Raw genomic sequence first — 27343 nt, 5'->3', positions numbered from 1 at the left:
ATGATGTAATGCACGAATGTAATCTACGATTTTTATTGGTTAAAGATAAATTTCATTTAAAAACTGAGATAAACGATTGAAGCAAAGTAAATATTGGAAAATGAACGTTCAAATGGAATATGTGAATGACAATGATAAAGTTCATAGCATAGAAGACTATATTCGATGACAATGTAATCGTGCGATAATTTTCAGCAAGAAACATTTCACCGTCTTAGCCATGTGTGACTCCTCACATTTATTGCTTTTAAAGAAATTCTAACTTAAAATTATATCTACGTCGTATACAGAATCCCTATCTTTAGTTACAAATGCCCCACCTGTTGTGGGTATACCTGATACATCAAGTAAGGAATAACGCCCCGTATTTAATGTAACAGTTGCGTCATATGTTAATTTAGATTATGGTAACATATAATTCAGTTAGGCCAAAATTACTATAGCACATGTAATGAGATATCGTTGGATGTCAAATTATTTTTTTGAATGGAACGCCTTTTGTCTGTTTCGAACATTTAAAGATGCACTCTTACTCCCACATAAGATTTACCACAATTAATACTATTGTTTTATTATTCCAAAAAGGATGAATAAATGTCGAAAACAATGGTTCTAATGAAGGATACATATTTAATTTGAAAGAAACATGCATAAAACACAGTATTTCTACCTTATGAGACTATAGTAAATCACACTAAATCTTTTAACATTCACCAATCATTTAATATTTTTGCTTTTTCAGCTTTTAAGTGCACGGTTACAATCTTGTTATCAGAAAATCATATTTTCCATAAATGCATTATTAAATAAGTAGTTAAAGGTATATCAGTGAAAATGTATGCTTGTTATACATGTGTATGCAGAGATATTGAATAGGAGAGTTACTTTAAGAAAATGGAAGTAGCATTTTAAAAGAAAACATTTCAAGCCTGATTAAACACGTTATTCATTGTTTAGTGAAGCAAGGTATTGGATGGGGAAGGCATACAGCGTATGTACAACCTTAAGCCATTTTCTTACTCAACACAAATAATACCTCAAATTGTCATTGTTGTTACAAATAACATTATTGGTTTATTTCAAGTTTACTATTCATTCACTTTTACAAACAAAAATGTTAATCACTATTAAAGTAGTATACGTAAGAATTGAGTCTCGTCAGTATGTAATTGTTGATGACAGCCATCAGTCATTAGCATACTCCCAAAACAATGCCTCTCCATTCACCGCAACACGTGACATCCCGCCTTTAATCCTCAACTGATCTCCTCTTATTTAATTTACTACAATTGCTTTTCACTGTATCACATTTGAGTCATCGGGTGTAACTGATTACCTTTGGGCTTGTGAATTACAAACCCATATGGAAATAGCTTTAAACGAATTCTCCAACGTCATTCCATTCAGTATTTTTAAATTTTGTCAAGATTGTTAAGTATTGACATATTGATGAATATTTGTACTTGGCCTACTTCCGATTATGAATGCGAGTTTACCTTTATCAATGAACGATGATTTTTGAATGAAAAACTACAATTACGTTCTTTTACTATTTTAACTGTGTCCCTATGCCACTGTAAAGCTATTAAACCATGGGGATATCACCAATAATAGAACTGCTTGAATACTGTAAATATATTGAAAAGTTTATCACTGGATGACACAGAGGATAACCTAAATTAGTCCAACAGATGTTTGAAGTCAACAGTGCCAAACTGGACTATTTAACTGAACAACGTTTTTGTAAACGCTTATGAAAGCATTACTTAATAGTGTGTTTTTTTATTTTAATTTCAACAGTTTTAATATTTCAGATATTAAATGCTTTCCTTATTTGGATATCAAACGTAATCTTTGTTGACACCAGAAATTGAAAATCAAACCATTGAATTTAATTACTTGAAGCAAACCATTGAATTTAAATACTTGAGGGGACTGTTCCAGGCAGTTTTATATTCCTGATGCGGTGATATCAACGGTTGCCTTTGACTTGATTCAGCGAGCCGTCTTAAAATTTCATTGCATAATTCCATTTGGGAAATTAAAGTAATTGGAATGGTTAGTTGCGGATTACAATGTTGCTTTAATTGATTGTTGTTGGAACTGATTCAATGTAATCACCAACGCAGTCCATCTTAACATGCATAAAGAAAAGTGAATTACTGTCTAGTTGTTGTAATTCATATGACAAGTGTGTATGGGCTATCTGTGGTGGTGTGGTCGATTAACAAGCTATTGGAAAGCTGTTCGGCCTTCTCATGATAGCTGGTACGGTCATTTTGAGCAGGCAGTCAATCTATATATCTACTGACAGTTGACGAACGGAACCATGGTAGAATATAGTTCACTGAAATGACGTTCGTGTTCTAACGTACCTGTTACCCAAAACGTTGCTTCATTTCAAACACAACAGCGTGAACAGGGTGACGTGTACAAAATAGATAATAGGATGAAAGGTACTGGTTGCGAAACTTCGAGTTTCCTTATTGCCAAATAATGTTGTGAGTTTCATTGTTGTAGTTATTATGGATTAATGAGCTGAACAACACCTGTAGCATGAGAAACTCTCCGGCAATGTGTTACAAGTCAATATAGCTAGTGTACGGAGCAGTGATTAGAACTACGAAACAAGTGTTATCGATAAGCTTTAAATGACAATAACTCGCTGATGAGTTGCCTCGGAATCATCGATATGTCTTTGTAATGATGATATTTTTGTATATAACTGGAGCATTCTCCAAAACATTTATTCGGCGGTTCTGCAGAAGTGAGTTTGTATCGAATATTTTAATGTTAAATTAAGCATAATAGATGGCAATTGGGCACGATGTACAGCCCAAGTGATATAGCGTGATAAAACAGGCTGAGAGGGATTAAAACGGTGGCAATTGGTTCGTGCAATTGCTTTTGTAGAAAAACAAAACAGGCTATCGGTTAGATATAAGTGCCCTGAGTTGGAGAGACAAGTTTTAAATCCCACTCCGCAGTGGTCGTATTGAAGCAAATCAATGTAGTCTGTTTACGGCGATATCAAGAAATTGCTGAGAAGAAAATCATCTGATTGTGGTGGGAAGGCTGGATTGGACGTACTGTATGTAGCAGACATCTCAGGAGAGTGCGTGCTAAAAAATACAGCTTCCAATTCCTTGGTTTATTCATAGTCTATACTTCATACTGAACAAACTGTGAAAGTGAAGCGAGCTAGCTTTTACGTACTGTACTACTGTTTTGCGAAAAGAATAAAAACACATTAGTAATAACAGAAACATAATTAAAGTCTTAGAAATTATACTTAAGGATAATTGAATAGCAAAATTGGAGGTTAATTTTGAAGAAAACGAATCATTAACGTTCAGCGGTGGTTAGACTGTTTTAAAGCAAAGTGGTTTTATGCTCTATGTAACTCACCAGGTAGATGGCTATCAAACGAGACGGGCTGTAGTATGATAACGCTTTTAAATATATATAGACGAAATAGTCAATGCGGCTCGCTCATATTTGTAGTAAAGATCTGTGTGTACAGACTGAACACTGAACGATATCAATAACTGAAAGTTAAGATAGAATGAATGAATGCTTTGATTCGATCGAGTAATTTAGAGAGTTCGATCATTCAGTTTAAAATGATCTTGTCTTCTGGTCTCATTGAAGAGGTTTATAAATATTTTATTCGGATTTTTCAATTGGAGTGTAGAGTGTGTTAATCTTCAGGTTGTTTTGTGCTAAAGTTAGACACTGAAAATGAAGTTATTTAGGTTGAGATTCATACTATTAGGATTACTGTTATGTTTGTACCACGTCTGGTGCTTAAACTGTGAAAAGGAATTTGTGGACCCAGCGTCAAGTGCATATTTAGCTGATATTGTAATTTTAGTCAAATTGTCTCAAAAATTACCACCGTTAGATCGTCATTATAATGCAACAGTGCTAATAAAAAACAAACGGAGTATTTTAAAGGGTTCTAGTCTGTTAAAGCCGTTGTTAAGCCGGCGGGGGCCGAGCCTCGTGACGGTCGGGGAGTTCGGGCTGGAGGACCCGCGCGCCTGTATCGCCAACCTCGACAAAGGTGCCGAGTATATCCTCTTCCTGCAGAGGACGGTGGAACATGACTTCTTCCGAACGTCCGCCATGCCCATCTCCAATAGGGACCGGAAGAACTTTAAACGGGGCAAGAAGGACATCAAGAAAATACTATGCAATAAACCACCATGCTGTAAGTGTTTCATTTGCTATTTTATTGAAATGACGTTGGGCTTAATATTTAGAAAGAAAATTTAAGTCGAAAAGTCACCGCGATATCCTTAATTAATACACAGTGGCCATTCAACAATGTACGGTTATTAAAGAGGCACATACTTAATCATTAAACCGGCATATCTAAAAGGGATTGCCTTTAATACTTAAAGAAAGTTGAGCTTAATGTTAAACGCAATGTATATTTAAGGTATATTCGAGTCATAGGATGATATGAATATCTTGTTGACAAGATAAAATATGCAAGCTGTATACTGTATAATGTTTGTAAGCCTGAAATACTCATACCACCTATCAATATTTAACAACTTAAATTCATATAAACACTTTAACTGTACCGTGGTCTTATCAAATATTTAAAGAATTTGTCATCTGTAATTATATAAAATAGATAGACACAATAAGAGGTATTGCACAAGGCAGTATAGAATCCTGTGTAATCATGTTGGGAATCTTAATTAATCGTTTACGAAATATAACAGAACGTTTTTGAGATTTTGATAACGTTTTTTCGTTCCGGTGTATCAAGTTACTGTTAGGGAAGGTCAACTATTAGGAGAGATGCCGAAATATTCGTAAATAAGGCAGTTCTGCATACACTTAAAAAACCTGGTCTGGCCAAATTTAAATTTGTTAATACGTTTATTGTATTTGTTAATCTAGAGATAAGACCCATTTTAATGAAAATGGATTCTATTTACATTGTAAACAAAACACTTGAAAATCGTGTCACGATAAATAATTGAAACCCGCTGCAGTTTTTCATTATAAATTCGTCTCCCATATGAACGTTTATTTCAGGTGTGTGAATTTATGAAACCTTTGAATTCATCCTACAGATGAAATAATGAATAGAATGCCATATTCAAAATCCGTATCTGTTCTCCTTATGAACGTGCATCTAAATTTGTTGTCAAATTGAAATACAAAACTTGTTACAGGACGCGCATACTACATAAATAAAACTCACTGACAAATGCAAGACACGCAGTTATTATAAAGCTGATAGATAAATACTTTACGTTGATGGCTAAAATCAAGAAAACGTATGCTAGATATGACGTTAGCGCTGTACGCCTGTCAGGTTAATTACCGGCGTAATTATTACGTTTTTCACTAAGAAGTGCTACTATATACGTAGTTAATTATCCGGAAGTAAATTGCGCCTGCGGATTAAGTTCATCTTTACGATTCTTTATCAGATGCACCATTGTGCATACAAGGAAAACTATAGAATTCGGAATGTGACACTCGTTTTAGTTTCTTGAACACATCCTGTTTAAGCTTACAATTGATAGACATGTCATCTTTATTTGGTATTCTCACCATCCTGAAATACGATTCAACTTGTGCTTTAAAATTCCTCCTAAATTTCGAAATAAACAGGGAAACAACACAGCGGAATTGTCAGTTTTCTTTGAAAGAATAATCAATCTCAGAAAAAGTGAGATTTTTTTTGTATATATGCAAATTGGTGTTGCCTCAATATCGCTACCGATAAATGTAATTAGGCTCTGTTTTAAAATTGATCAAACGGTATTCTGCTGACAGGAAAATCAATTTAAATTATAATTGATTGCTAAGGTGTTAAATAAAATCATGGTGCTGCTTTGTTTTTCATTACTATGAAATATGATTTATAGATAAACTATCAATGGAACTGTTATGAAAAAGCTGTTTTCAGATAGGAGGTCATAGTGGAGTGACCTTGACCTTTGTTATCGGCACGCAGGCCTCATTGTTTTAATACCACTCTGTCCATTAATCGTTTCGTATCGATTTGATTATGTCCCGGTTTCAGATTCCTAGTTTCATTTTCCAAAAGCAGTCCCGTGGGAAGCATGTTTTTCTGTTGAAGTATGTTGTTCCAGTACCTAGACGTATATTATATGAATGATGTATGTGATTCGTGCCAAACTTCGCTTTAATGTCATCCATTTATAAACCAGTGATTGATTTTGTTCATTTACTATTTTTACAAACCCGAAATAAAAATAAGCAAAGTGATTAAAAGAAAGTAAAAAAAACAACAGAATATCTGGTGATGAGGTTCAATGGAACTACTTCACGTCTCATGTTTTGATTTTAAACAACGATATCCATTAGGTAATTGTTTTCGACGAATCATTTTAAGTAATGAACCGCACACAAATAGTAAATTGTAATCAAGAATGAATTCAGCATCAAACAGCTTTTTCCTAACTAAATGAACCACAGTTGCAGCTAAAACAATTACAATTATGAAAAACGAAGAAAAAGCAGACAGAAATATTGAGTGTACAGTTTATATCTGCTCGGGGATATTGTGTGTATTGTCATTCTATCAAATGATCGAAATCCTTATTTTCCATAAGAGAGACACAGAGAGACAGAGAGAGTGAAATATTCGCTGAATAAATAATTTATTTTTCTAATCTAAAAGTTTCTTCAAACTGAATTTCAATTTCTCAAATGCAATTTCCTACAGCAAGATTTGTCCGCATACATCGTTAGGAAATTTTAAGAAGATGTAGTTTCTCTATGATAGCAGTTCTGATGGTATTGATGCCTCGTCTGTTTTCGAGGGAATTTAAGCCCTGGCAACGGTAAGTGAGTTTTACCTCAAAAAACAGACTAGAAGTATACCTATACATTTATAATATATAACTTAAATTGTCTCACAAACTATTCTTCCAGAACGCCATATGGACTTTTATAAACACCCATCTATATCTTTATAAGCGGAATTGCATAGTCAAATTTGTTACATTGACGCTGTTTTGTACTAATGTCAATAACCGGGTGGTGTGCACAAACCACCTAGTCCTGAACAGCATTCACTGCCGTCTGGATTCCTCATTAACAAAAGCCTTCACCATTTTCAAAGGTGGTATTTTCGTATGATTAACTAGAGTTGTTGCCTAGTTTTATGAAGTCTATGTCTGGGCGGAGGTATGATGCGGGGACTGCGTAACTCACAATAGTTATTGGGGTAGCACATGAGTCATCAATCCGTCCGTGCTGAGTTCCTATGACTTTTATTAGTTTTTTGTCTCCGGCATAATTTATAATTGTACCAGCTTTCTTTTGCCGTTTGTATGTCGAACTTTTCCTTATTGATTCTGGCCATTAAGAATGAGCAATGATTGTATGGCTAATTAGACCTGTAGAAAGTCTTTGTTTGGTGGTTTATGAGTAAGAGCATACTCCCCCTACATATATATATACAACATAAGTTACAAACAGGGTGTCAACCAAGTGTATGATGGCGGCTGGTTGTGACTCAGATATGTAAGAGGGTTGATGCACATAGATATTTTTCACCGCACATAATGGTGACCATCCATCCTCAATAAACAGCCAAACACACACGGACGTCTGGTTCTGGGTGCATTTTAGCCAGGAGGCAAAACAGACCTTCCGGTGTGGGATCAAATTGGGTATCTTACAAAATATAATTAGATACAAACCGGTATGAAACTGTCAGGCTTCTTTAATCATGGTGATGGAATGGGGCGGAGGGTGGCAAGGTCATAGTTTGATGCTCGTTATTGCAGCATGCTGCGTCACGGGCCATTTTCAACCGAGTACAATGCCGTTAAATTGTCTTAAACTATTTTATCTCAAAGTTTGGCAACTGATAGGGAAAGCTAAAGTGCATTTTGCAAACATTTGCCAAAAATATCGAGACATGAACTTTTTTTCTTTACTATTTAAAATGAAATTTATATTGTAAGTGTAATTTACTTAGCTTTTAAACGATTGATAAAAGCTACATCTCCTGTTTAAGTAATGAAGTAGCTCGGTATCTCCCGCCGTACCACCATGTACCGTAATGATTGCTTTTAGCAAATTGCAAATGTTATCTTCCTACAACTTAAGCTGTAATCGTACTTTTGCTCAACTCCTACAAAACATTTGTCATTTCAAAGAAATGTATACCCCAACCAATGAATTGACATAATAAACAGGACGCACCATACCCCCGAGGACGTTAAAGGATCGTACACAACTCTCGATTGCCTCGGGTTTCAAAATACACTTTCATTGTTTTATCAAAGAATTTACTTTTTAACTGACATTTCAATGAAAACCACAAAGTCATCGTTATTTCGCCAAAAACTGTGAACTGATATAACCCCGTTAGCTTCTTGCGTTAATCACATTCAATATTTCAATAGAGACTTTATGACAGTGAATTATTATTTCAGCGCCTAATTTAAACGCAATTATTTGACAGCGCTGTTTGAAGTAAATAATAAAAGTAATCTTTTGTTATCCTAGCTGCAAATATTATTCTACTTTTATTATCCATAACATTACGTTTCGGGTTTGCAGATACAAAACAAAACGGTACACTTTCTTTCAACTCTGCTGCCTGAAGCGAGGAGCAAACAAGCGACAGGGGACCTTCAGTGGTACCTTGTGAGCTTGGCATAACCTCACCACTCATTTTGAGAAAAAAAAACGTGCAGTAATTATCTATTACGCTGCAAAATCATCTGTTTTATAGCTGCATTAAACTTACTTAAAATATCGATTAATGCATTTATCATAGGTGAACATTACAATATTTAAAATTTAATGGCTTACAGTCAAAAGAAGTGACCTGCAAAACTGTAGCATTCAGAACATATTGTGAATAGGAAAGGTCAAAACGCCTGTCGCTAGATCCTCCGTACCTCTCCGTACCTCCTCTCCGTACCTCTCCGTATCTCCTCTCCGCTTACATGCACGTCTGGACAACGTTTCTACTAAGGACTTAAATCTGTAAGAACCTCATTCTTGGTGATATGTGATTCGTCTAATTTCTCGAATCTAGGATCAAGTTTAAGACTCAAGCAAAGCTCGATTTGCAATTTACGACTTATATCTTTACTGAACAAGGGCTCTAGTTCCGATCCTTCGTTCCGTGCAGACACCACCTGATAGACTAATCCTTGGTTCTGTGACCTTGGCTGTATGTTGAAGGTCATTGAGTGTGTTGGCATATTCAAGGTATCATGTCATACGTAAGAAGCTATGTATCTTATTGTCTCCAGGATGAGAAATAGCAGAAGCTTTGTATCTTACATATTTCAGTCAAAACAAAGTAGAGTCACTCATTTCATGTTTGATAGACCATAAAACTAGTGCGGTTGGATGTTCGTGGTCAAAGAGCACTAATATATATTGTTAATGCCTTTTACGAGGACTATTACTCGTCTCATGTTTTATTTGTTCTTGATTGCATTGCAGAACAGTGTCTCCGGTAATTTCATTAATAAACATGGTACGAGTGCAAAAAAGTATGAAGAAAGATACATATCAAAGAACGTTTACACATTTGTGGTTGAACGCCGATCCTAAAATTTCATTCAAATTGTGATTTTTTTTTTCACAATATTTCGATGGAAAAACTTTGCATAACATTTAAGACGCTCAAGAATGTGAACATTGTTTACATAGCGGGGGTAGTTTATTAGCAGTTGTAAAGCCGTTCACACTTTACCCACGTCTGTATATGGGCGACACAGCGGAAATGCTCGATGGGTGGGAACTGTTTGATTAGATCCTCTCACTCTCTTGTGACATACAAGAGTCAAGTACCCGAGTCAGTGACGGCCATTGACATGCACACATTTTTTAAATTCTTGAAAGCCCACACTTATTTTTTTTTTAAATACCTGTCTTAAACCTAGACTGTTAGCCTATGACAAATGTTTTTTATGATAAAGATGCAAAGACCCATGCGAGGCAGACCACAGTTATACTAGTTCCTTAAACTGTGATGTAAGGTTGGGCCATTAGGTCATCAGACCGAATTACTTCAATGGAAATGCATTAACAGCGCTTTCTGAAAGCTCTTTTGGAAAGCTTCCATTTTTGTAACAAAATAGCATCCTTAGTCATTATTTTATCATTTCCCCTTATATTTCCCTAATTGAACTCGACGGCCAATTGAAGTGGTAGTCTCTTCCTGATCTACTGCAGGCCAGTAGTAACAAGAGCCGTTTGATGTTAGCATGGGCGATGTATTTATTACCTTCATATCACAATAATTATACTTATGTTCTCATATCACTTGATTGCTACTGGTGGCGGCTAAGGTTAGGGTCAACACAGAGAGGTCATTGACTTGGAGTTCAGTTCAACACTAAATATGACAGCTATTCTGTTAGGTAACTAACGTTTATTAATGAAAATATCATGATGCATTTTGTTGTTTTGTATGTCGTGTGTCTCTGTTTGAATGTATTTTAGGCCTTGTGCGCCGTGAAGGTTTTGGCTATTGGGTTTGGCCAATTCATATTAACATTGTCAGAGTATGTGTACTATCTACCCTCGAGTTTATGTTGTATTTCATTAAAGGCGCGTAACTCACAGTAGGAATATGGAAACGATCATTGGTTTGAAATACAATGTACACTTACAGTGCTATCTGTTGTATTTGTTTTTGGTTCGGGAAATAAGTCCAATTTGAATAAAGACATTTAGAGAGTTTGGTTTTCTCTTGTCAAATCATAGGCCGATGTAGTGGCAAAATTGACACACTTTATTCTCAAGAAGAGCCTAATATAAATGTTCAGTCGGCGAAATGACATTTGTGGTGAACCCATTCTCAGTAATTCATCCTCCAAGTATGTCTTTGACGCCTCAATTTCACCCTGTTTGGGGATTCTGTTGTAGTATTTGTTCATCCATTCGCAATCTAATTGGAAACGTTATATTCGCTGATCGATTTCTCCTCTCCAGCTGCATAGTAGTGCTATTAATCCTCATTTCGTGTTGTTTGTTTTGTATGGTTTTATATCAGGTCCATTTGATTAAGGCGGACAATCGAAAAGAACCTTGTTTACCAATCAATTGTTTCCAAGTGAAAAGAGATAAAGTCACGACTAGCCAGATTAGATTTCTTATCCGCTTGTCTATCAGGAATTCTGTATTCGTATGTACACTCACTTGTTCCATTTGTTGTTCAGTGTACAGACGGTTTTCTATAATCTTGATAACAATGTAATTTAATAGTTGCGGGGTCAGTTGTTCTCTTCAACTTAATGATGTCGATTTCAAACTTCTCAGAATCAATTGTCCGTAGAAAACAAAACATGGCAAGAGATATTATGCATATAAAGTTGGCATGTGTACTGTGTGCATTCACCTTATCTTCAAAACACATTCCATTTAAAGCCTGGCGCCAAATCCGGACACGAGGTGTCGAGGATAAGCAACGCGTGTAATTTGCAAAGACCATTTGCCTTTTATGTCTGCTTTCCTTTCATATTCTTATGCTTCCCTGGGCATCCTAAAGTAGCATTTCCTATTGTCTCCTAGGAGATATATTCGGCGCTTCTTCTGCTGATTCTGCGGTTTCTCGGAGCAGACGAAAATTAAGTGGAATCCCCTGCACCCACAAGTTTCCGCTATCGCAGCCGCATATTCATATATGTTCACATTATCCCTTATACATATTGATTTTGAAGCCATTTGGGAATTGCTGTTTATAACAGAAAATATAGAATTCTATCTGAACACCGATAGTTCATAGTTTGAATGGCTCATAATGGGATTTTTCAGGATCATTAACTAAAAGTGTATTCGTAGAAAGTCATTCCTGTGGTGTCTGTTATGCGCATTGGATATCAATTATACATACACATCGGGGACTTTAAATTCTCAATGAATAGTACGAGAAGCCGGAGGTGTCGCTTTGATGACAGATGGTTCTAGAGAAGTATCTTGATTCCTTTGCATGATTTATACTTTAGCATGTTTTCGAACAGCAAAACGTCCTCCACATGGCACGATATGTCGTTCGTTGGTGGCACGTGTTCGGGGTCACTGTACGCAACTGTGTAGGCTGGTCATGTTGAGGTGGCCATGTATGATAGTTGAATCACGGAACGCGTAATGTACATTTCGTTTAGTTGCTTTTTCGAAATGTGAAATAATACAGTTTTAAATTATGTTAATTTCAGCAATTTAAGAATTGCCATTTAGTAACGTCTAGTTCTTCATCCACTCGTTCTACTTAAACCAATAAAACAAATCATAAAGTCGTCTTACATGTGTGTCGGTTTGTTTTGTGTTATTAGTTTGTTGCCCTATGATGAAACTAAATCTGTCAAAACGCTAATTGTGTTTGAAATACAAACAATCTGTTAATCTAGGTCCAATAATACAGCAAGACGACCGACCTATTTGTCTATTCAAAATATTTTACTGTACGTCAATGAAGCAAATTAGTCTGTAAAAACATGGTCCGAAATATTGTTATTGTGGTGGGCATGGTTATTTTTATTAAATTGGACCCGCGACAATTATGTTTAACCGAAATTATCTAGCCCAATACCAGCACATTGATCTGAGAGACGTGCTAATAAAGAACAATAACATTTTATTACCAGTATAAATAGAAATACTTATGTATTACAAGAACAGAGAGGTATAGTGTTATTTAATTGCGGCAGCAATGGCATAGCTTTGCTTGGAACCATTGCCTCAAGATGGCTAGGTAATAAGATATTTAGTGGTCGGAACAGTTCCAGGAAATAAAATCACACTTGATGACTTGCTGGTCGATAGAAGTCTGTTCGATTTCTCCGTCGATATCTCCACTTCTAAACAGTTGTCCGCGATAAGCAGGTCTGTACACGAGTATTTCATGGATGACGTCCAAGGATGAGTGCTCGGGTCCCAGTGGAGATTAAAATGAGCTAATTTCCACCTTCAACTGTGCTGCGCTTCTCTTGAGAGTTCGCTGAGAACCTGCTAGGCGAACTTCTTTCCAATGTATTGCTTATGTTCGTGATGGTATCAGTTTAATAAATTTCGTTCCAATCTAGGCAAAATAAGAGCAGTATATAATGAAGAATAAAAATATCCAGATAATAAGGGGATCTATAATCCAGTCAATTATTGCTTGAAATGGCTATTAGGCTGCTAATGAAGCGGACAGTGGAGCCTCCTTCTCGGTCCTTCTTGGAGCATGTTTTTTTAGAAATGCATCATGCCCTATGAGCAGCATGTGCATTTAATTTTGATTCATGTTTTTCGTGTTCGTTCTGACTATTAGTTGAGTTCATATAATAGAAAGGCTGCAGGGAACAAAACATACACAATGCATGTTTTATGACATAAGAAAGGATCTCTTATGATTGTCACTTGACGGATAGCTCTTGATTCATACAGAAAAAAAAACATTTCTGTACTTCTGAAACTCCCTTTCTTAGTTAAAAATGTTTGTATAATGATACAGCCATATTTGAGTACGTGTGTATTGATTCCAGGCTAACCACGGCAGGCAGGATCGATCAAAAATACACTATCTAAAACCAAGCACCAGCCAGCCTCCGACTTCTGCATTGTAAATCATAGTCGCAATGGAATTTTGATGTTGTATTCGGATAAAAACAGGAACAAATTGGTCTGGTCTGCTGGAAAATGGTAATCATCATTTAATTCCGCAGATTTTTGCTGGTTTCTGATATAAATAGGCTGCAGATGGCTTATCGGATTTTCCCACAAGATGATCCCATTTAACCTCTCAAGAAAAGCTTATCATGGAAGCACAATTAAGATATTTAGATATTTTGAAAAAAATATCTTAAAATATGTTATCTTTAAACAAAATTAAAAGCACAGCGGAACATCTTTAAAATCATATTAACAGGTCTGGAAAAACTCGTTTTCTTTCTTGCCATGCTTACTCACTGTTCGATAAAACTAGGAAATGGCTTTTGAAAAAAAAATCGAACATAACGATGGCAATTGTTAGCGATAAAGATTTATTTCTTTAATATGTAGTTCACAACGCCACATATTGGACGCAAACACATAAATATAACCGAGATTTGGAGTGTTGAGATCATATTAGACAGGTAACGACCATCTGTCGCCGTAAGACATCTCGCTTCCCCCTGCAGAAAGCTGGAGGCTCGCTCTGTAAATATTCCAGGAACCTCTAGACTAAACTGTATACATTTCCTCTCGTACATTTTATACAATATCAAATGTTAATAGGCTAATACAGTAGTTTCTGCGATTCGTGTATTTTTTAATTAGGACGCGTGCGAATTTGTTTATTTTCCTTCCAAAGCCAAACTCGCATCTATAGAAGTAGAACTGTGTATGAAATGAAGATTCTGTTGGACGTTAATAATTATGCATGATGTTTGTCGGTATCAGGCTTACGGAGTTGTTCAAAGGAAATTATACAAATTCAGAAGCTTTGACATCATATAAGAAAATTATTGCCGATTATTGACCATCCTCGTACTCGCTCGGTATTCATAAATTGATCTTGCCGCCCAAGTTAATAACTGATGTCGTTGATGTTTTATAAACTGGTAGACCAAGGTCAGAGGGGGGAAACAAAATAAGCAATCGCCTGAAAAAATCCAGGAAAAGTGTTCGTATAGTTTAGTATATAAATATTATTTGCATTGCCTTTGAAGAAGTTTTCTCATCGGGGTAATTTTCGGATAGACTGTCCCCCGCAAGTTATTAAACACTGTTATGTGTTCATTATTCCATTTGGCCATTTGCCCACGCTCCTGGTTCGCCGTGTCCGTGTATTCGCATCACGCGCGGACCCGCCGGCCCAACGTCGTACATCTCCGGTCAATCGATGGTGGTTGCAAAATATTGGGCACACTGCTGGCTGGCTCAATTATTGTCTGCATTGATGAATTCAATAACCGGGAGTGAGTGTACATCATAATTAATTTCAATAAATAGTCTTTATTTGCCAGTAGACACCAGATACATATTACAGTCATAGACACACATTTTAGCACTTTGATGCCAACCTAGTTACTTTTTTGTTGTATATAATAAATTATGTGTCTTAAACAGGACGTGATGCTGTTATGAAGTCGTTGATGGTGTTACTAGAAGATTATGTCTATAATGTGGCTGGCTAAAGTTTATGTATTTAATCACTGTGTACTTTCTTAACTTACCACCAAATTTCATATGTAGCAATAAATTCAAAGTAGGCCAGTGCAGAAATTACTTCATATCATTAAATCATGATATAATTATACAGTATTAAGTTATTAACACAGTTTTCAGAGAGATCAGTTAATAGACGCCTCTCACTCCAGCACACTATTCATTGCATATTTTTATCACCTGTTGGAAGCGATCTGTTCGAATGCGCGTGTACAGACATATAATTTGTTGTAAAATACGCGAACAAAAGAGTTTGGAAAGAGATCGATCATTAAAGAACAGCTGGTTCTTCATGCTTAAGAACGATCTCCCTGTGGCTCCGAAAACACATAAATGATGTATTGTTTCCCGGGATCGATGTGCCGACTTCCAAGCAGACCACTGTTGCAAAAGAGGATAGCCTGGCTCTCTTGTATTGGCAAAGGTTTTATCTTGGTATACATGCAGATATGTTCTGATGACATTAAAGAGATGACCAGTCATTTTCGAAGTGGGCAGCCAGAACATTGTCAGTATGGTATTCCTATACCGCCAACTGAAATGCATGTGGGCCACGGCAGTACAACTGTATTTCAATATTGTTACAGTACAATATATTCCAATTGCAATCGAATTTAGTAAGACGCTTATCGCGATGTAAGAGTTGCATGGTGGCGGACCAATCACATCCGTACGAATTGCTTCTGAAGTGTTGACGCTACATAAGTCAAACTTCTATGTGTTACTTTTATTGATTGGCTGTTCATGTTAATGGTTTTTGGTAACGCCATGTGTTGTAATGTAATATTTTATAAACTGCTGTTTGCAAATGTACTTAGCATATCAAGGTTTTATAGCATTAGATGATCACGAATTTTGCTCCGCCCACATGTGAATTTCGTATTAAGTGTAACATATATGGTACGTCAATCGACTTAATATATATATGCTCATATACCCTCAAAACATCCATATATGTTGCCTTGGTTTCGCTTCAACCGTCCAATTAAATCTTACACTCACAAGAACGGTCAGTGACAAATGGATGAGCTGAAACTGGCGGTTCGAAGCTACCTAGGAGGCGGTACAGAATGACTGTCTCTATGGAGCTGCATGACATTGCAATCGTGCTTTGTTTAACCGTTTTGCACGTTTTGCCCATTATATTTACAATAGTATGATGTAATAAAAGATCACAGACTATGAGACCGTGGTTGTGGCGCCAGACTAGAGGGAATCCAGGTCGGTGGTGGTGGTTTTCTAATGGGTGTGAGTCGGTACAGCCGAGGCCACCGCACCAGGAAACGGCAGTCCCGCAGTTAACTTACAACCGGGCAAAATCTTCCTAGAATTACGTTTTTATGAGCGCTTATTGCTTCCGAGTGAAGTTGCTTTCTTTCTAATTGGCTGGCGAGAACATAACTAATTTTATGTAATGAATTATAATCGACTTATAATTGAATCAACAGGTATACTGTCTAGTTCTGCGTTTGTTCTATCAGTGTGCAGATTCAAGGCTTGCATCTAGGCGAGTGCATTACTGTTCCTCTTTGGTCGTGCTCGTAAGGTCATCGATCGCTCTTATAAATTGCTGTTTACCTAAACCTGATATTGTTCATCATATTCTTACCTCTCAAATACCACGAGCGTCTCTCACAGCCTGAAGTGTGTTGCATGTCAAACATTATTATGACTGTAAACTTTACTGTAAGTGGGAAATATTGAAGATACATTGCTCTGAAGAGGTTATCTGTTAATCCGATTAAGATAAAAGAGATCATCATGGGATTATTGGAGGCTGGCCAATGATTGACTTTGTTGATTTTCTAGAAAATACCGTCACGTTTTTGTCCTCTTTGGGTAGTATGTCTATTCCACCGGTGAAAGGGCGTATCTGGTCGCTGTTATCGGCGCTGGATAGCTGCTTAAAACACATTGGACTGAAAAATGCGATATATACCCTACTTGGAATGAAATGCATGTAGGTCATCTTGGGAAGGACGGCCTGCGCTAAATCTGTCTCATTAACTTTTTTGTTGAAATATAGTTTCTATGACACGCATGGCCTTGTATAATAAAATAATGCAAGTGCAGTTTGAGCAGCAGCTGCAGGTAACACGTGTTGTTTTCCCGTTGTCAACGGCCCTGAACCAGGCTGCTACCCCGACTTGTAGTCCCATAATCGAAAATACAGACGGTGTTTACCACTTTTTTTCTTGAAACTGCTTGTGTAAGCAGACTAACGTTACGAACATTTATAATTTACGGTTACTTAAATAATTCTCATAATCGCAAAGTTTCAAGAAGCCTGTAGCAGTTATCTCATGAATAGGGAATACTTTCTGGCAAATACTCTCTTTCATTTGCATTAAATCGATGTACGATTCCGATCTTTTCAATTGGGACTGTCTAGAAATCTTCCTGGAGATAAGTGCGACTATGGAGGCATTCTTATGCAAACCAGTCTAGTCTCAGTCCTTGGCAGTATTTATATGTCATCATTCGTCGTCGTGAACTTTAGAAAATAACATACATGGTTACCATTTAGATGCATATACAATGTACACTTGCAACATAATGTATAATACATCATCTTCGACAATATGTTGCTTTAACTCGATGTAGGCTGTTAGGTGTATAGAAACACAAATCTAAGCTTCTGATATGCCTGTATTCATCTGTGCAAAGTCCCTGTTAGGTCTGAGTAAGTCTGCTGCATGATAAACCATTTGCATTCTCTTTTTACAAACAAACACCATTTTTGCATTTAAATAAAGCTACTGGTAAAAGTGGGTCTCCTCCTGAAAAATAGGAATTACAAGCGATTTTTCAGAATCAAATAGTTCCGTAATACCTGTTTGAAGATGGGCATGATAAGCCCATGAATTCTGCTGATGTTACTATCGTTCTCCTATCAAATTGGAACATTTCCTATAGCAGCGGGACCGTAGATTATTTTATCAAAACGAGACCGTGTACCCAGAAAACTTTCTGTATTATCGCTTACGTTATTAAACCTTTATTCTTATCTTTGAATAAAATTTCGGAACAGATAATCTCGGAATGCGCCGTTCTCTGTTGATTTAAGCTGTTAAAGCACATTTAGCGGCGGATTAACGGCATATTAACGGCAGATTACTTAGTGAGGTGAAACATAAAGAGTCTTTCATAAATGGGAAAAGTATACCTATCAGAATGTTAATCTTGTATATCACTTGTGTTGTGTTATTTATTTATTTAATTTTGCAAACGTCCCTTGGACACTTGTTCGATTAGAAATGAAATAGCCTGAAAATACTTGTATATTCACATGTACCTATTACACTTAAAATGATGTATGCACTAAGATGGAAAAAATAAAACAGCATTAGTATTTTTGCTTTATTTTAAGATATATACATGTAGTATACTTCTGCGAATAGATCACAGTTTATAATCTATATGCGTATCGAAGCCCGAAGATCATATTTCCCAAAAACTGTTGACCAAATAGTTCGTTCCATCCCTGATTCGTTAGGTTTGGTTAATGTGTTGATTGTTTACGGGCATTGGCCGCCAAATCACGTTGTGTCCAGTCTTGCTGTGGTTCAGGGTACCTCTGACTCATCTCTTTTGTTGTTTTGACAATAATCTAACCTAAGCATGGCCGGGCAATCGGTGCACACAGTCCTGATGTAATAGAGGAATAACGTATCTAAACACTCAACCACCAATGGTTCAGGCCGTATTCCATGCCACAAGTAAGCACTATAAAGCTTTTTGAATTGCATGAGATGTGTCAGTATTAAAGATCACAACAGGTCTGATGCGGATTTAATTGCAATCCGATTAGTTTTTTTACAAATCGAATCGCATGTCAAAGGCGCGGTATCTTCAAAGAAGCGATATGACAAAAAGATCTGCTCATATTAGTTTGGAAGAGGTGGAAACAGTTGGTTTACCGGATATATCACTAATGAAGGTGGTGGGCGTGACACGTGCGTAATGTTCGAGCTGTTCGTCAAGGTCAAAGTTTAATAAATTATCGTCATGGTTGCACGTATTTCCACAACATTCCAATACCAACGTTTCTGTGTCCGTCTGTTCGCCGCTTTTGGTAATGGCACATTGTGCCAACTATTTCCGAGCTGTAAGTCGGGTATAAACACCTAAACATTGACACACTATGAAATGTCTAACGGGCGGTATGACTTGATGCTGCATCAACCATTTCTCTCCAACACCAGTCAGCAGGATGAGCAACGTACAGGGGCTTAGCTAGCCCTCTATTTATGTGGATTCATAACTGTGCATGGGGGGTCCGGGGGCATGCCCATCGCGGAAAATGTTGAAACCATTGGTGCAGTCTGGGTGTTCTGAGGTGTTGCATTTAGTACTGGAAAATGGACAGTTTTGGGATCATGTAGTAAAGTACACATACTGCATCTTTGGCTGATTTTTTATCAGAATCATGTGGATTCACACGCGTACTCGCGTAAAGGCAGCTACGCGCCTGACGTAAGAGATTGAGATGCAACCATTAACATCGCAATTTCTTTAACAAGTAACTAACCGTAACCACATGACTTGAATAAGCTCTTTTCACGACTAATTTGACCTTTTTAAGTATTTGAGATTTACTTAATGGTATGTGTAATACTAATAGGTATTTAAAGCTATACATCTCAACAATACGAGTATTATATTGCGGCGGGTATATTGTATAAGTGTCGTGTTTGGAATATTTCACCAGTCAAACAGAAGGATGGAGAATGGTAAATACTCCGAAACTTAGATTTTAGATTGTTATGGAATAATATAAGAATTAAAATTTTCTTTAACGCAAAACAAGTACGTGTGCATGCGGAGGACCAGCACACGGGTTCGTGTATATATTTATTCTGAACACGGTACATAATGCACCAAATAATAATACATGTAATTTCATTTAGGTTTGGATAAAACAATGCTTATTTTGCCATTGTTGTATGACAAATGAAAATAATGAATTATCAAGGCGTGGTTTTACTATACTGGATTACTTGTGTATATCATATAAATACTATTATTTAGTAGCTGGATGGGCTGGCGTCTAATTCATTCTTAAGGCATATTTCTTTCGCCCAATAAATGAATACTTCTCCTTATAGTTTATTTAAAAATGAGCAATATTATGGCTTCAATAAGCAAAATTAATATTGCTGACATTCTTCAACGCCAACTTGCGATTGAAACCTATGTTTGGTAGATTAGCCTCTCTTTTGGTAGCATTTTTGTGGTTGATCTAATTTACCATTTAACTTTAATAGCTTCAGATTTGTCAAAATAAATATACATTGATTCGTACAGTTTTATGACTAGTTAGATAAATAAATAATCTTTAATCCTATATAAAGCTATATGGCTAGTGTATGTTATAAAGTGGTCTCTCTTTAAATGGCTACAGATGCATAATATTGCGTTACGCCTTTCAGATTCGGGTGTTAAAATTTAAAGAATGTTACTTATACAAATGAAGCGTCGCGCGACCTCGAAGTCGCGGGTATGTACAATGGAAGTGTTTAACCTAACCATTTGTCACCTTCGAGGATCCACCCACGCAAATTTCACCCGTACGCCTACAAGTAGAGATGATTGTCCCATTCATCATTTATCTCATTCAAAAAAGCTCTCTCCTTCGATATTATTGCAAAATCATGTGCGCGCTTGTTGCGGAGTACACGGGAAATGAGGTCCCGCGAGATCACGCGATAATTTATTCTACTTGCACACATTGATTTCTATCTTGTTAACGGTGGGAAACTATTTGCATAGTGATATAATAAATGTTGAAATTGTAACCGAACTGTATGATCTCCATATAAACTAGTCTCATTGCATCCCAACATGATCAAATAACTAGTCTCATTGCATCCAAACATGACCAAATAACTAGTCTCATTGCATCCTAACATGATCAAATAACTAGGCTCATTGCATCCCAACATGATCAAATAACTAGTCTCATTGCATCCCAACATGACCAAATAACTAGTCTCATTGCATCCCAACATGACCAAATAACTAGTCTCATTGCATCCCAACATGACCAAATAACTAGTCTCATTGCATCCCAACATGACCAAATAACTAGTCTCATTGCATCCCAACATGACCAAATAACTAGTCTCATTGCATCCCAACAAGACCAAATAATGGTAAAACTGTAATATTTTGAGCATATTAGGTAAAATCTTGCAGATAAAGAAGATGCGGCCCTTCATAGTTATTAAGAGTTTACTTAATATTTTCTAAATGTCTTGGATTTTAACTTCTTTATTTAGCGAGAAGCGAACAAAATCATGAGGTCATTTCTTTTAATATGTAGAAATGCAAGTTTTAACAAATAAGTTGTAACTTTACGGCCGATTTCATTGGCTGGAAACATATGCTATAATCTAAAATAAAAATAGGTATTATAGCATATTCATTTTTATTCAGCCTTGGATGAATGCCTAATTAAACACACTATCTTTTAAAGAAGCCAGGTCTTTAATGAGATTTTATCATATCCGATCATTACACTGAACGAGGTCATATTCCAACATGAAGTATTTCATATTTTAAATTAAGAATTATGACATCACCGCATGGTCAATCACTTTGGAGCGATTGCGCAATGTGGAGTATATAATGCTTGTATTCAAAAGAAGTTTATTTGCTGATGAATATACTGATCGGATATATAGTCCAGTCCATTGGCAATAGAGAATTAAAGCATCTCATATATTTTCCCTTAATTATGTTCGGTAAGAACACAATGGAGCTATTATAATACATGTATGCTCCGTAAGGCTGTGAATTTATGCAAAGCCATAAAAATACTTAATGTTGTTTGTGTAAACCAAGCGACAGCTTCAACGCCAATGTATCTTCATTTTCATTACACATGAATGTATTTAGGGATGGTCCGACTTATATATTTTTCATTACTGAAAGGTTTTATTTTTATAAGTGCATGTGCTGCGTGTATAATTGTATACGATAGTTGAATCCTCGCATATCAATGCACGTGCTTTTAACACTCTTTCTTACATTTACTTTACCAAGTATAATAACCTGTCATAATGTATCCATCGAAAAGATTAATTACAACTGTTTAAATCTTCTACGGATTCCCATTTTCTGTATTCCAGATAAGATCCCGGAGTTCCACAGGAAGCGGAAAATGAAGGACGAGGAGATTGGCGTCGGGGAGAAGCTGGAGCTTAACTGCCGCCTCAAGAGCCGCTCCATGCCACCCAATGTCTTCGTGTGGCTCAAAAACGGCACGGATATCGCCACGGCCAACCCAAACGCCGCTATCAAAAACAGCAAGTATGTATACATCATACAAATTGGAAAACAAAATCGTTGCTTTAAGTATTTTTCTCCAGCTATAACGAAATATGAAATTATACGAAATATTTACAGCAGCAACTACATTTTTATGAATGGTGAATATTTATACAATCACTTGCATAGCTTATAATGAAATACTCGAAACGAGCAGACATGGTTTGAAGAAAATTACATTAAAAATATGTTCGTTTCTCCCACCAAACACACTAAACAAACACACACCTGCCAACCACCACGCTGGTATTTAGAAATGACATGCGCAAATGTAAAATAGCGTCCATCCGTCAATGCTGCAGCGAAACATTCTTAAAAATCAATCTTTGTACTGGGCCTAAAAAGGAAACAACGAATCGCACTTGTGCATCCTTTCTAACAGCTTTTGTTTTTTTTACTTTTCACCTCACATGGATAGTGGAACCATCAGTGTTCACTTCTTTGGGGATTTTTTTCTTCACAGTTTCTTAGCATTGTATGTTGTTTTTTATCTTTGACTTGTCGTTCCATTACGTCTTGGTGTTGGCATGTATATGCAAACCTAAACACTTTTTAACAGCGAAGTTTAATGTGAAAAAAATATGGAAGCGTCCAGGTGCCAGAGTGGAAAATGGTTAACAGTATGCTATCTCCAAATTAGGAGATAGTAACACATACTTATGACATAGTAAGTCAGACTTATGAGTTAGTGTCTCCTAATTATGACATAGAAAATCATAATAATGAGTAAGTATCTCTTAATTAGTACTTCGTAATTCATAATCATAAGTTAGTATAACTTAATAAATAAATTCTAAATTATGAGTAAGTATCTCTTAATTAGTACTTCGTAATTCATAATCATAAGTTAGTATAACTTAATAAATAAATCCTAAATTATGAGTAAGTATCTCTTAATTAGTACTTCGTAATTCATAATCATAAGTTAGTATAACTTAATAAATAAATCCTAAATTATGAGTAAGTATCTCTTAATTAGTACTTCGTAATTCATAATCATAAGTTAGTATAACTTAATAAATAAATCCTAAATTATGAGTAAGTATCTCTTAATTAGGAGATAGTTTACACGAAAACATTTTTTTTCTATTTGGCACCTGGACTCTGCCATATTTTTGTCATATTAAACTTTGTTGTTTGAAAACAATATTTTTGCAAAAATATTTTTCTTTTTTATAAACGCATTAGCGGTTATCCGAGAAAGCTATTCCCATCTATTAGCATATCTGAAATGATCTCACCGGCAATAGATTCTTCCAACACTTTGGTTTATTATGTATAATTTATTAATTATAATGTATCATGCAATCTCTGGAGAAAAGTGTCTTTTCACAGGTATCCAGACAGACAACAATCAACTTCAAACAAATAAATCGACTTAGTTGACTTGCAAAGCCAGCAACAACAAATTTAACTTTAGAACAGCGCTACTGGTAGTTTTGATCAATCCTGATTATAAGCAATTACAAAAGTAACAAAACACATGCATACAGTTGTTTTTAGTTCAATTTACTGCCTTCTCAAGGCGGTTTCCCCTAGCGAAATAGTGTTCATTTTCCCAAAATTTCATGATGTTTTCCCAAGTTATTGAATACAGATCCTGTGAATGAATAAAATAGCAATGAATTTATTAAAAAATAAACAAAATCTTGATAAGCCTAGTTTTTTTACAGCATAAGTTATGCATAAAAAGTAAAAACATGTACATATGCTATAATATTTGCTATTTTAGCTTGAATTTTCCTTAGGTCGAAAAAGAAAAAAAAACAATTTGAAAGGAACAGGCGGTGAAAATAATTAAAGAAAATTACTGGCATAAACCTATTTACATGAATTATATTCAAATATCAATTTGGAAAAGTAGTTATAAGCCAATCATCAAGAGAAATGTAGGCTTTCATCAGGATCAGCAAAGATATTCCACTAAGACTGTGTTAGTGTTATCAGTGTTATCTAACCTGAATGTTAGTCTGGCGTATGAGTTATCCAACATGTTGGTGATTGTCTCCTTGCAGAAAGAACTCGCGGTTACGGATCAGGAAGACTTCCATCTCAGACTCGGGGACGTACACGTGCATTGCCAAGAATGTGGGTGGAGAAGTGCGACAAGAGGCCACGATACGCGTGGCAGAAGGTGAGCACGTGAAACGCGTGGTTCGTTGCCCGCACGTGCGGCAGGCGCGTGCACCAACGCCTCTCTTGTCTGATACACAGGAAGCCACTGCATATCACAATAATTACCTTACTGTGAACAGTCTTCTTAGCATGAATCGTGATAAAGAAGGCTATTAGAAATTACTTAAACATGATTTGATCTTAAGTTTGTAGTTTAATCTATATATATCTAATTTGCAGTTTCCAATATTGTTTAGTTCCTACCTCCGATAATTACGAAAGATAATTTTTGCATTTTAACTTCAGAATCGCGACCGGAAGTCGGTGACCTGCCAATGGAAAATATCGAACAGCGTTTTGGCGGCACACTGAAACTCAACTGCCGAATTAAGGAGCAGACGGCACCTAAAACAAGGTTCACCTGGTTCAAGGATGGCAAAGAAATCAACACCGCCTACAAAGATGGGTCATTTTCGATAAAAACTAAAGGGTAAATAATACAAGTTACAACTATTAAAAACGAGGATTTCACTTGCTTGTTTTAATGTGAGTACAGTACTGTAGCTCATGTTGGTGTTGCGACTGTATGTGTGTCCACTTGGTGTATCAACTGTATGTGTGTCCACATGTTGTATCGACTGTATGTATGTGCACTTGGTGTTTCGACTGTATGTGTGTCCGCTTGGTGTAGCGACTGTATGTGTGTCCACTTGGTGTAGCGACTGTATGTGTGTCCGCTTGGTGTATCGACTGTTTGTGTGTCCACTTGGTGTATCGACTGAATGTGTGTCCGCTTGGTGTAGCGACTGTATGTGTGTCCACTTGTTGTAGCGACTGTATGTGTGTCCACTTGGTGGATCGACTGTATGTGTGTCCACTTGTTGTAGCGACTGTATGTGTGTCCACTTGGTGGATCGACTGTATGTGTGTCCACTTGGTGTAGCGACTGTTTGTGTGTCCACTTGTTGTATCGACTGTATGTGTGTCCACTTGGTGTATCGACTGTATGTGTGTCCACTTGGTGTATCGACTGTATGTGTGTCCACTTGGTGCATCGACTGTATGTGTGTCCACTTGGTGTATCGACTGTATGTGTGTCCGTTTGGTGTATCGACTGTATGTGTGTCTACTTGGTGTATCGACTGCATGTGTGTCCACTTGGTGTATCGACTGTATGTGTGTCCACTTGGTGTAGCGACTGTTTGTGTGTCCACTTGGTGTATCGACTGTATGTGTGTCCACTTGGTGTTTCGACTGTATGTGTGTCCACTTGGTGTATCGACTGTATGTGTGTCCGCTTGGTGTATCGACTGTATGTGTGTCCACTTGGTGTATCGACTGTACGTGTGTCTACTTGGTGAATCAGCTGTATATGTGCCCACTTGGTGAATCAGCTGTATATATGCCCACTTGGTGTATCAGCTGTGTATGTGTCCGCTTGTTGTATCGACTGTATGTGTATCCACTTATTTTCAGGAAGGAGTCGCGACTTCGAAAGAACAACACGCTTCTGTCTGACCAGGGTGTTTACAAATGCGTGGCGAGCAACCCACAAGGGGAGTTAATCCAGCAGTCTAACGTCACCGTCACCGGAGGTAAGCAGCAAGCACGGGTATCTCGTGGCCTGTGATATTAAAATAAAGTAGCACGCATTTTGCAATCATCTGAAATTTAGCAAAAATGAACGCTGGATTACTCTCTATTGTGAAACGCTTTAAATAGTAATTACAAATTCAACAAAGGTCCCGTACGTATGTATAAACACATAGTTCTTTCTACTTGCAAAAGATGGACAGTGCTTGTATCCAGCGTTCATTTTGTTAAATCAAGTACGTTTTTATGTTATTTACGTTTATTTATGCATGCCCCAGCAAGAAATAAATTAGTGTTAACACAAAACCCTTTATCTGGTTTCTATTTTATTTGTATTCAATATATTGCATGCACACTATGCACGATAAACAGTTGTTTAATAACTTATGACATTGAATCATAAACGTTTAAACTATGACAAAGCATATCAGTCAAGTGTTCTCGTCTTACTGCATTGACAGTACAAATCTCCATACCCCCAGCATAGACTTATCAATGCCCAATCACTTTTACATTATAGGACTATGATTAGTGTGTATAGTATATGAAGTAAATGTAATATGATAATTCTAGACATTCTAATTTTCACCAAAGGAATGTAGACCAGAAGTCATTAGCCATAAAGTATAAACTCACTGTTAGTACGGCTTAACCGTGCGACGTTACAGTGAGAGGGGGGCTCAGAAAAGCTCGTTAAAATAGCTGTCCCACATGGCATTAACCCTGACCCCACGCTGGTTTATGATCATACACGGTCTGTTGTTGAGGACTTTTCAGCATTAAGGAGATTGCGCACGCACTCTCGTTCCACAATAGGCTGTTTAACTGGCGACATTTATTTTCCTGAATGCGTTATTACAACTGGAAAGAAATTGAAAGAATGTTATAGACATTCACCAGGTTGTTTTTAATGTACTTTCCGCAAGCCCCGAATACAATAGCCATGATTAAAGTTAAATATCGTAAAGGCGCTGATCCTTTGGGTACAGATAACGCAAAGCCAATGCATTTCACTATAAACTTCTCAGGTATTGTGTGAAATGTTGACTCCATGTGGGGGAACGAGTATAACAAAGCTAATTGCTAATCTAATTGTCTAATTGACAACGGCCAGAGCGTTGTTCACGTGCGAGGA

General features: G+C 36.7%; 1 protein-coding gene across 4 annotated transcripts in view; it reads left to right on the top strand.

Annotated features, from left to right (window-relative positions):
- Nucleotides 1-3095: 3095 nt before the first annotated feature.
- Nucleotides 3096-27343, top strand: part of LOC128209167 (uncharacterized) — a 37247-nt gene continuing 12999 nt past the window's right edge. For 3 of the 4 annotated variants that reach the window (XM_052913103.1, XM_052913084.1, XM_052913077.1), the window contains exons 1-5: nucleotides 3096-4213; nucleotides 22302-22482; nucleotides 24516-24634; nucleotides 24922-25105; nucleotides 26092-26210. In XM_052913103.1, the coding sequence (XP_052769063.1) occupies nucleotides 3742-4213; nucleotides 22302-22482; nucleotides 24516-24634; nucleotides 24922-25105; nucleotides 26092-26210 (1075 nt within the window). In that variant the 5' untranslated portion in view covers nucleotides 3096-3741. The remainder of the gene's footprint in view (nucleotides 4214-22301; nucleotides 22483-24515; nucleotides 24635-24921; nucleotides 25106-26091; nucleotides 26211-27343) is intronic. The other variant, XM_052913094.1, reaches the window with a different exon arrangement.

This window comes from Mya arenaria, chromosome 2 (genome assembly GCF_026914265.1).
Source record: "Mya arenaria isolate MELC-2E11 chromosome 2, ASM2691426v1".
Taxonomy (NCBI): Eukaryota; Metazoa; Mollusca; class Bivalvia; order Myida; family Myidae; genus Mya; species Mya arenaria.
This window is presented reverse-complemented; position numbering and strand designations above follow the sequence as displayed.